Source organism: Fonticula alba, assembly GCF_000388065.1.
Source record: "Fonticula alba strain ATCC 38817 unplaced genomic scaffold supercont2.7, whole genome shotgun sequence".
In the NCBI taxonomy this organism is placed as follows: domain Eukaryota; order Rotosphaerida; family Fonticulaceae; genus Fonticula; species Fonticula alba.
This window is the reverse complement of record NW_009242977.1, coordinates 971,296-981,742: the sequence shown is the minus strand read 5'-3', so window position 1 is coordinate 981,742 and position 10,447 is coordinate 971,296. Positions and strand designations below refer to the sequence as shown.

Genomic DNA, 10,447 nt, shown 5'->3' with positions numbered 1-10,447 from the left:
GTCTCCGGCCTCTCGCCCCCCCCCCCCCTCTCCCCCCCCCGGGCCCTCAAACAGGGGGCAGGGGGGGGGGGGGGGGGGGGGGGGGGGGGGGGGGGGGGGGGGGGGGGGGGGGGCGAGCGGCAAGCCGGCACAGGTGCGGGGCGTGTTGGTTCGTACGCGCGCACACGCGCGGCCATGAGGGTCCCCCCCCCCCCTGGGGGCCATGCGCCGGCCGGCCAGCGCCCGCGCCAGATCTTAGTGATGGGCCATGTAGGACCGGGTCGCCGGTTTCCCGCCCATCCGGCTGCCACGCCCGCCCAGGCACGCGCGGGGACCGGCCCCGTTCCCTTCGGAGTGTTGGCGCGCGTCCCACATACACGCGCACACACGCCCGCCTGGGCGGGGTGTATGTGCGTGTGCGTGTGCGTGTGTGTGTGTGTGTGTGTCTGTTTGTTGGCGAATGGCCGCCGGGCCGGACACTGGCCCCGCCGGGGCCTGCCCCACCACCACACCCCCGGGGGCCAGGCAGGGGAGAGCCGCCAGGCATAAAAGGCGCCGCCGCTCGGGCGCGCTCTCCCCGCAGCCGGCCATCCCCCCTCCGACATCGGCCCCTGAATGTGTTCTCCCCCACATTCCCTGTCCAGTCTCGGCTAGTTCCCTCCCCCGTCCGTGTCCGCGTGCGTGTGTGTGCGTGCGTGCGTGTGTGTGTGTGCGTGCGTGTCTCTCCGATAGGTGCGTGCCCGAAGGGCCGACGGCGCGCCCCGCCGTGCTTCCTCCCCCCTCCCCTTGCCCGCCTCCGATGGCCCCTTCTCAGCCCTGACCCCCCCCCCCCCCCGCACACACACACAGACAGTCACCCAGCTCGGCTCCAGTTTGCTCCCTGTCATGCAGACCAGCCAGCCCATGCCCTCCCCGCCCATGTCTCCCGAGCAGAAGGCCCTCTCCACCTGCGGACTCCCCGGCACCATGGCCGGTGGCTGCCCCCACAAGGCGGCCTCCGGCGCCGGGGCGCTCTCCGTCGCCGCCTGCGCTTCGGAGAAGCCTGACACCACTACCGAGGCCGGTGCGGCCGCCTGCTGCGACCAGGCGGTCGCGCTGGCGGCCCAGACGGCCGCCCAGGCCGGCGCCGCACCCGCCGACGACGGGACCCTCTCCCGGGCCGCGGCGGCGGTCTGCCGCGCTCAGGGTGCCACCATCCCCTCGGTGCTGGAGGCCCTGTCCAGCCCTGAGGCCAATCCCGATGCCCTGCCCTTCTTCGTGTGCGACCTGAATGTGGTCCGCGAGCGGCTGGCCCTCTGGCGCCGGGAGCTCCCGGACGTTGTCCCCCACTATGCCATCAAGTGCTGCCCGGACCCGCGCCTCATGCAGACCCTGGCCGATCTCGGGGCCTCCTTCGACTGCGCCAGCATCAGTGAGATCCGCTCGGTGCTGGCCCTCGGCGTGGCCCCGGAGCGCATCATCTATGCCAACCCCACCAAGCCGGCGTCGCACATTCGCCAGTCGGCGGCCGTCGGCGTGGACCTCATGACCTTCGACAATGCGGAGGAGCTGCGCAAGATGCACGACGCTCTTCCGATCTCCCTGGCCGATCTCGGGGCCTCCTTCGACTGCGCCAGCATCAGTGAGATCCGCTCGGTGCTGGCCCTCGGCGTGGCCCCGGAGCGCATCATCTATGCCAACCCCACCAAGCCGGCGTCGCACATTCGCCAGTCGGCGGCCGTCGGCGTGGACCTCATGACCTTCGACAATGCGGAGGAGCTGCGCAAGATGCGCCAGGAGCACCCCGGGGTCCGGGCCGTTCTGCGCATCCTGGCCGACGACAGCAAGTCCGTTTGCGCCTTCGGGCGCAAGTTCGGCGCCCATCCCCACACCACTCGCGCTCTCCTGGCCCGTGCTCAGGCCCTGGGCGTCCGCGTGGTCGGTGTCTCCTTCCATGTGGGCTCGGGCTGCTTCGATCCCGAGAGCTTCGCCGATGCGGTCCGCCGTGTTGGTCGGGTTTTCGCCGAGGCCGCGGCCCTGGGCATGCCCCAGCTGGAGCTGGTTGACATTGGTGGCGGCTTCCCCGGCGTCGACAATGTCGATGGCGCTCCCTTCCATGAGGTGGCCGCTGCCCTGCGCCCGGAGCTGGCCCGGTTCCCGCCCGGGGTCCGGTTAGATCGGAAGAGCACACGTATGCGGTCCGCCGTGTTGGTCGGGTTTTCGCCGAGGCCGCGGCCCTGGGCATGCCCCAGCTGGAGCTGGTTGACATTGGTGGCGGCTTCCCCGGCGTCGACAATGTCGATGGCGCTCCCTTCCATGAGGTGGCCGCTGCCCTGCGCCCGGAGCTGGCCCGGTTCCCGCCCGGGGTCCGGTTCATCGGCGAGCCGGGGCGCTTTTTCGCCGCGCCGGCCTTCAGCCTGGCGGTCAATGTCACCAGCCGCCGGCGCATCCCGGCCGTCCCGGGCTCCGATGAGGGTGCCGACGATGCGGCGGCCACCACCGCTGCCCTGACCACCGGCCTGGCGGCCGCCGACAGCGGGGCTGCCTACGACTTCGAGGCCATTGCCGAGGCGGCGCGCGAGGCACGCCGTGCCGCCGGCATCGCCACCCCCTCCCCGGGTGGTGCCTCCCCCACGGGCTCCACCGAGTTCGTGGTCGGCCCGCCGGTGCTCTCCTTCCCGGCCGATGACAACACCGACGTGCAGCCCGGTGACCAGTTCATGTACTACGTCAATGACGGCGTGTATGGGTCCTTCAACTGCATCCAGTTCGACCATGCGCGGGTCATCCCGGCGGTCCTGCGCCGCTCGGGCGAGCCCTGCCTCGGGACCTTCGACCAGGCGGCCCTGTCCCATGCGCTGGATGCCATCAGCAGCGCCGCCGACAACAGCCAGGCCGACACCCGGTCGGTCACCCCCGAGGGCGAGGTCGATGGCGACCTGCTGCACACTTGCAGTGTTTGGGGCCCCACCTGCGACTCGATTGACCTCATCGTGCCGGAGACCCGCCTGCCGCGCCTGTCCATCGGTGACTGGCTGGCCTTCCGCAACATGGGTGCCTACACCCTGACCGCCGCGTCGGAGTTCAACGGCTTCGCCAAGGCCTCGGTCTTCTACATTCCCCTGCGCGAGGAGTAAGAAAAGGGTGCCGGAGAATGACCTTTTCCCTTTGCCCCCTTTCCCTCTCCCTCTCCCTCTCCCTCTCTCTCTGTCTCTCCCTTTCCGGGAGTGTGGAGATGTGTGTGGGCGCCGCGGGCGGAGAGGAGTCTTTCCCCGGGACCGCAGATGCGCGTGAAATCAGGCCTGAAGGGGGTGGGCGTGGGGGGAGGGGGAACGCCATTCGAGAGCTCTGTTGAGGGTATGGATGCGCGCGTGATGCCTCCCGGGTGTGCCTGAGCGGCACGCCCGGTTTGCTGTCATCATCCCCCACTTCGCTCCGAAGGATTCCCCCTGCCCCCCCCTTCCCCCCCCCCCCCCCCGTCTCTCTCTCTCCCCTTCATTCTGGGTCCCTTTTTTTTCTCCTCTCCTTTTTTGTCCGCCGCCTGGGTGAGTACGCATGTTCGTGCGCCCCGCGCCGTGTGCGGTGTGCTCACCCGGCAACAATAGATCCACGACAAAAAAAAAGAAGCCAAACCCGTTTCTTGTGTGCCCCTTTCCTCCCTCTGCCCCTCTCGTGTGGCGAGGGTGCTCCGCTTCCGTGCTCTAGCTTTATCCCCTCCGCCACGCGCGCGCGCGCGCGCACGCACACAGAGCTCAGCAGCGCGCCGGTGTATATCACCATAGCAGAGTGGGGGAGGTGGTGGGAAGGCGTGGCCAGAGTCCCTGGCTCGCCCGTCCAGCTGAGCCTCATTCCCTCTCCTGGGATCAGAAGCAGCAGGTGAGAGAGGGGGAGAGAGAGAGCGAGAGAGAGACGCCGGGGGCATGCACACGGCGGAGGCGGAGGCGGAGGCGGAGGCGGAGGCGGAGGCGGAGGCGGGGGCGGAGGGCGGAGGCAGCTGCCACGGAATGGCTCCGCCACTGGGCGTAACACTCTTTCCACCGGGCTCGCCCCCATTCGCCAGCCGCGCACACCACTCTGGAGGGGGTTTCGCGCGCGGCATGTTCCCCCCACATGCCGCGGCTGTGACCAGGACGGCCCGCGAACCGATAGTCCCGCGGGACGGGAGGGGCATTCGATGCCCCGAGGCGTCCCGCCAGGGGGCTTGGGGGCCGAAAACAAAAGCAAGATACGCCAGTCTCACGCACGCTTCAGCCACCAGGCTGCCAGGCCGTCCCCCCCCCCCCCCCCCCCCCCGCCCAGTGCTTGTCCCACACTCCTGCGAGAGGCGGGAAGAAAGGGAATGCCGGTGGCGGCGGGGCGGGGGCGTGCGTGCTCGGTGCGAGGCACCACGGTCGAGACCCGGTCCAGATCGCAGCTGCCAGACCGTCAGCCCGGCAGTTCTGAAGCCGCGGGTGTGTTGCTGCATCACGTGCGGACAGGCCGGATGTCAAAAATGCCTCCTCGATCGCGCTAGACCTGCACATTCCCGGGGCCAGACCTGTGGGGTCGAAAAATGGCCCGGGCGAGATCGGACCAGCGAACGAGGAAAGAACAGGGGCCGCTGTTCTGGCTTTTCCCGTGGGACTGGGGGGGGAATCGGATCCCGGCTCATGACGGGGAAAATGGCGCTCTTGCTTTCGTAGCCTGGACCGGCGATTGCCAAATATATTCCCCGCCCCGCCCCCAAGGTCCCCTGTGCGCCTCCATACCTGCCGGGGGGGGGGGGGGGGGGGGGGGGGGGTCAGGCATGCGCAGTGTCGAATACCTTCGGCCGGGTTTCTGCCCAGTGCGCAGCCCGAAAATGCTGCCTCTTGTCAGGAAGACACTGCTTGTCGCTCGCCCTCCCCCCATGACCTGGTTTTCCCTTTGGCCGCCCCAGCGCCCAGCAGCAGGCGTCCCATTGTCGCATTCGTGGCTCCCTCTCCTCGGACACGCCCCCCTCCCCCCCTCCCCTTCCGACTGGCCGGCACGCATTTGGTACCAGACCAGCTCCCGGGAGATGCGCGAAGGAGGTCTTTTGTGAGGCGCGCCGAATCTGCGTCTCCCCCGTGCCAGGAAGAAAAGAGACAAAGCAAAGACTGAAGCGGGGTATTGTATTATACAGGATCGGTGCATGACTGAGTGTGCAGGCAAGGCACACTCTCCCCTACACGGCCAGCGGCTCTGTGGAGGACAAAGAGGGGGGGGGACATGGCAGCACCTCGTGATGGCTCCATCAAACCAGTGAGGAGTTCTCTACGGAGGGGGGGGGATGGCGCTGGCATCTTCCTCGTCATTGACAGGCTGCCGGAGGGTGGTGGAGGAGAGGCGTGGCACCGGTGAGCGCCGGACACGGACGCACGCATACACAAGCACATAGGCAGGCACATGCATGATGGTCCGTGCGTCCCGGCGCTCATGGCAGCCACGCGCGGCAGACTTGCGCATCCCTCTCTCTCTCTCGGTCCCACCCCCGCCCCCCATCACCACCCACTACCACGCGGGGCAAACTAGACACCCGTGTGGGAGGAGGGAGGGAGACAGGGCTGCACACATGTGTACACACGAGCGCAAGGGAGAAGGAGGAGGAGGAGGAGGAGGAGGATGGAGCAAGTCGCACAGTCACAGAGCGCACGCGGTGGAGGCGAGGATGCGCGTTCCCTCCCACAGGGGGCATGATACCCGGTGGCGAGCGAGGCGGCGGGCGGGCCCCGATGAAAGGGCCCACACACCACCGAAGCCGCGAGGGGTGTCACCCCGTGCGAGGGAGACGACGCCGGCCCTCGACGAAGACATGGCGAAGGCCTTTAGTTGGCGTTCTCCTTCTTGTCGGTGGCCAGGTCGTCAGCAGAGGGCTTCCAGACCTTCTCGGCAGTGGAGGTCTTGCGGAGACCGCCCTTGGCGCTGCCGGCGTTGATCTCGTTGAGGAGGGGCTGGTTGGTGGCGGGCTTGTCGGACATGGCTGGAGGCGGGGGCGGGGGGGGGGGGGGGGCACATGGGTGAGTGATGGTGTCGATGGCGGAAGGCAGAGAGACCAGGCCGGGGGCGAAAGAGAGAGAGAGGGGGGGGGTGGGGGGTAGGCAGGGCCGCGCGGTGAAGGAAAGGCTCGGGACATACTGGCTAGGAGGAGGAGGGGGGAGGGGAAGGTGCAAGGAAATTATTCAGGAAACAACTTCGTTGTCTCCCCTTCTCTCGGATACGCCGAAGGGCCTCCTTTATATACCTACGAGGAGGGGGGGGGGAGAGCACGGCACCCAGAGGGCGAGGGGGCGAGGGGTCAGCTCCCCTGGGGGGGGGGGGAGGGGCGGCGGCGCACTGGCGATCGCTTGTGCCCATCCTCCCCGGAGGCGTGCCTGACCGCCTCGGCCGTCGGACTCCGCGTCCCCGGGGGAGGTGCTCGCTGCCGGGCGGCGCACCAGCCGGCCGGGCACCAACCCCGGCACCGGTGTTGCCCCTGAGGGCGAGCGTATGTCGCGTCGGGAGATTTGCCGGTGCCTGTGGCGGCGCGCCCCCCTGACCTGCGGAGGTGTCCTGGCCGTGCAGGACGGCGGCGACGTACATCAGGCCAATTCAACAGGAAGCTCGGGGAGATCCTCTTGGACATTCCATTTCCGGGGGCCGGGAGCGGAGTCGGCCGGCGTTGGCTGCCCCGCGCCGGGCCCCGACCCCGAGGCGTGTCTCCCTTGTGCAGAAGGTCGCAAGTCCCTTGAGCCGGACACCGAGGAAAGCACACAGGGCAACAGGCACAGGTTGGCGAAGCCCGCCACCCGGAGTTGCCGAGGGGGAGCACGGACGGGGGGAGGACGTTGACCGGGGCCGGTGGACAGCCGGGCTCCGGTCGGCCCTCATGCCGGCCCGGCGGGCCCGTGGCAACGAGGGCGCATAGGAGCGCATATGGATGTTTGTGCACGCACGCACGCACGCAGGGATGCATGCATCCATGCATCGCAGCTGGAGGCAGTGGCGAAAAGAGCCGGCGGGGGACGACACCGGTGAGCGAGTACGAGCCATGTTCCTCCCCGTCCGGAGGGATCCCGGCTCTCGCCGGGTCTGCCGGCTCCGGAAGCATCTTCCCGGCGAGGGGAACGAGCCCGATCGCGACGGCGAGTGCTCTTGGTCCGAGAGATGGCCACTCGGGCGAATAGACAAACCCCGGGGCCCCCGCTTGGGGGCGTTCCAGGTGACAAGCCGGGAATTCCAGCACATCCCTCTGCTCGGGAGAAGGCAAAAGGCGCCCGCTCGACCGGGGCCGCAAAGAAGCAGAACGCGATGGGCGGGGGGGGGTCCTCTATCCCCCCCCCCCTCACCCCATCCACGCCCCCTGCCCAGCCTCTTCCCCGCAGCGAGCAGCCTGGCGACTCGCCAGGAGGACTGGAATTTTGATTGCAATTTCCCCTCTCGGCCGTGGGGCCGGGACGTTCCCGCACTCTCGGCCAGGGAGACGGTCCGGGCGGAGGGCGATCTAGGCGACTGACATGCCCCCCCTCCTCCTCCTCCTCCTCCTCCTCCTGCTCTTCCTCCGGGCCCCCCTTCGTCTGGGTCGGGATGGTCGCCCGAAAGACTGGCAGGGGCACGCCCCCTGCGCTGTGTGACCTGGTCCCTCGTTTTCCCGCGGCGCGCCCCCACCACCCCGGGCCTCCGGGCTCCCGCGCCGAGCCGACCCGACCGCCTCTTGTCGCCCCTCTCGCCCCTAAAATCGACCCATCCCCGCACACCGAGCTGGCTGGACGCCAAATGAAACAAAATATCCGGCAGGGTGCTGACCGACGAGACGCCAGGCACATCCCCCCCCCCCCCCCCGGCCCCTCCTCTATACCATCCCCCGCCCCCTCCACGGCGGGGCCCAAGCGACGGGTGCACATCATCTGTCGACAATGCATGTGTGGGTGTGGGTGAGCGTGCGCGTGTCCGGCCGTGCGGGGGCCTGCTGCCCTTTTCCCGCAGCCGCCCCGGCCGCGGCACTGTCATGCCCCGCGATTGGCATGGGTGGGGCAGGGCGCACGAGGGAACAAGTCCCATAAAACGGGGCGGAGAGAGAGTGGCAGAGAGAGGGGGGGGGCGCGAGGGGCGCGAGGGGCGCGAGGGGCGCGAGGGGCAGCCCAGTGGAATGTCCACTCATGATTTTCCTCCGGTGCGGCATCTGCCAGTGGCGGCCCGGGCACGGGGCGAGCGCAGGGCGCGAGAGGGAGCGGGGGTGCGGGCCGGCGCATGTGCGCCGCTCGTTTCTCGCCCTTCTAGATATGTGTGCCTGTATGTGGTGGCTAGTTTAATCCGCATTTTTAGTGCCCGCCATTTTTGGAATCTCCGTATGCTTGATGGCGTTCCTTCTTCCATCGTCTGGAAAAAAAAAGGCCACACAGGAGAACACCAGAGAAGCCCGGCTGCCCTGCGCCCGGCCCCTCCCGGGGGTCTGTGTGCTGCGTTCGCTGTGCGACCTCCGGCCGCCGGCGCCGGGGCGCCGGCGCTGTTGCTGCTGCTGTCGCTACCTCCTTCGTGGCATGCATACCTGGCCTCTTGGCCGCCGTCCTGCTTGGTTACACATAGCCCCACCGCGCGGGGCGCATTGCTGGCGATCGGGGGGTGCGTAAAGTGGCCCGGCCGGTGGGCTTTGCCTGGTGTGCCCTCCGCGCGCCTGGGAGGATCTGTTTGTGCGGTGCTGATTTGAATGGGAATTCCCCGGGGGGATTCCTCCTTGCCCTGGGATGGTCCCGCCCCCCCCCCCCCCGCCCCCGGGACTGCCTGCCGGCTTCCATTCGCGGGCGCGGTCCCCCGACTCTGTCTTGTGTGCAAGCCAATCGCGTCCACCCAAGCCTTCCCCCGCGCCTCGGCCCCCGCGCCGCCCCTGCGCCCTCGCAGCGCGGCTCGGGCCACCGAGATGGGGTTCGAAGCACCTCCCGCATCGGGGGCGCCTTTGTTGATGCCCCCCCCCCCCCCCTCCCCCCCCCTGGCTCGGGCGTTTGTGTGTACGGGCTGCTCCAGCCTTGAGCGCGGCGGCGAATCCCTCCCCTCCCCTTGCCCTTCCCACCGTCGTCTATGACCGCGCCCCGGCCAGGTGCACACCCCGAGGCGCCCCGGCCCCTGAGGAAAGCAATTACACACCGGTCGTCTGCGCGACTGCCGGAGGTCGCAGGCAGGGCCCGAGGAGGGGAGGCGGCGGCAGCGGCGGCTGGCGGAGGGGGGCGCGGGCGCGGGCGCGGGCGCGGTCGGGGCTCCGGCCGCCTGCCCCTCCCCGGCAGGCAGGCATGCGGGCAGCCAAAGGAGGGCCCCGGAGGGGGTGGGGGATTTCCCGGAGCCGAGGCCCGGGATCGTGTGGGGGGAAATTTTGTCTCACGCCCCGGCGCTGGGGGGCCCGCCTCCCTCTCCCTCTCGGGGGGACAGCCGTGGGGTGTCGGACGACGCGCTTCCGCTGGACATCGGTGATTGGCCAGGCGCGCATATTTGTATCACACCGCCGGGATCACGCCCCAGAAGGGAACACCATTTCCTGTCGCATCATTCTGCTGTTGCTCGAGCTTTCCCTCCAGACGCTCATTCCCGAGTGCGCATTCCGGCGGTTGTTATTTTTCCTGACTGCCCGTCTCCGGCCTCTCGCCCCCCCCCCCCCCCCCCCCCCCCCGGTGGCCATCAACAGTGGGGGAGACGGGGGGGGGGGGGGGCGAGGGTGATGATGAGGAAGCATTGTTCACCCATTTGCGGTAGCGGCCAGGCGGCCCTGGGCGGCCCTTGGCGGGCGTTGTGCCCGGTTCGTGCCTTTCGCGCGTCTCTCTCTCTCTCTCTCACCACACCCTCCTCTTGGGCGTCCCTCCCCGGAGTGTCTGGGGGGCAGGGTTTTTTTCCCCGACCAGCCCACCCCGAGAGGAGGCAGGCGCAGGGACGGACACACAAGCGAAGGCAAGGAGGGAGGGGGCGGGGCAGGGCGGGGGGGGGGGGGGTCGCGGCAGGAGAGAGGGGGGACGACGGGACGGGCGCAGGGCACAGGGCGATGCGTCCCCTTCGGGGCACTTGCTTCAAGGGCACTTTTCTGGGACATGCCCCTGGCGTCCCGGCCGCGGGCCTGGGGGGCACAATCCATTTTCAGGGTAGACTGACCAGAGTCCCCTTCTCCTGGTCCGTCGCCTCGTCGCTCGTCCTCCCTTTCTCCTCGCCCCGCCCTGCCCCGCTTGCGCCCCTCCTACACCCATCGGCTCCACCCCCCCCTCCCCCCTCCCCCCTCTCCCCCGCCCGCCTGTCGGCCAACTGACACGATCACACGCGTTCGTCGGCGTAGTTTTTGGTTCCACCTCCTCCTGCCCCGCGCGCAAAACACGCACACATCGCCACCATGAGCACCTCCATCACGCAGTTCGTCAACCCCCCGGCTCCGGTTGTCTGCTTCGCCTACAACAAGGATCGCACCAGTGCGTCTCCCCTCCCCGCACGCCCGCACGCCCGCACGCCCGCACGCCCGCACGCCCGCACCCCCGCACCCCCG

General features: G+C 69.3%; 4 protein-coding genes across 4 annotated transcripts in view; 2 read left to right on the top strand and 2 right to left on the bottom strand.

Annotated features, from left to right (window-relative positions):
* Nucleotides 1–897: 897 nt before the first annotated feature.
* On the top strand, nt 898–3,095 carry H696_04420 (hypothetical protein; the record flags this gene model as incomplete). The annotated part of the gene is made up of 2 exons (XM_009498296.1): nt 898–2,124; nt 2,211–3,095. The coding sequence occupies 2 exons, from the start codon at nt 898–900 to the stop codon at nt 3,093–3,095; spliced, it is 2,112 nt and encodes a 703-aa protein (XP_009496571.1).
* Nucleotides 3,096–5,093: 1,998 nt separating this feature from the next.
* On the bottom strand, nt 5,094–5,396 carry H696_04419 (hypothetical protein; the record flags this gene model as incomplete). The annotated part of the gene is made up of 1 exon (XM_009498295.1): nt 5,094–5,396. One exon carries the CDS (start codon nt 5,394–5,396, stop codon nt 5,094–5,096), a length of 303 nt encoding a protein of 100 aa, XP_009496570.1.
* A 387-nt stretch (nt 5,397–5,783) lies between these two features.
* On the bottom strand, nt 5,784–6,537 carry H696_04418 (hypothetical protein; the record flags this gene model as incomplete). The annotated part of the gene is made up of 2 exons (XM_009498294.1): nt 5,784–5,938; nt 6,393–6,537. 2 exons carry the CDS (start codon nt 6,535–6,537, stop codon nt 5,784–5,786), a joined length of 300 nt encoding a protein of 99 aa, XP_009496569.1.
* Nucleotides 6,538–10,054: 3,517 nt separating this feature from the next.
* The window catches only part of H696_04417 (hypothetical protein), a 2,429-nt gene continuing 2,036 nt past the window's right edge, over nt 10,055–10,447 (top strand). Inside the window, exons 1-2 of the mRNA XM_009498293.1 lie at nt 10,055–10,083; nt 10,244–10,373. Coding sequence (XP_009496568.1) covers nt 10,298–10,373 — 76 coding nt within the window. The 5' untranslated portion in view covers nt 10,055–10,083; nt 10,244–10,297. The remainder of the gene's footprint in view (nt 10,084–10,243; nt 10,374–10,447) is intronic.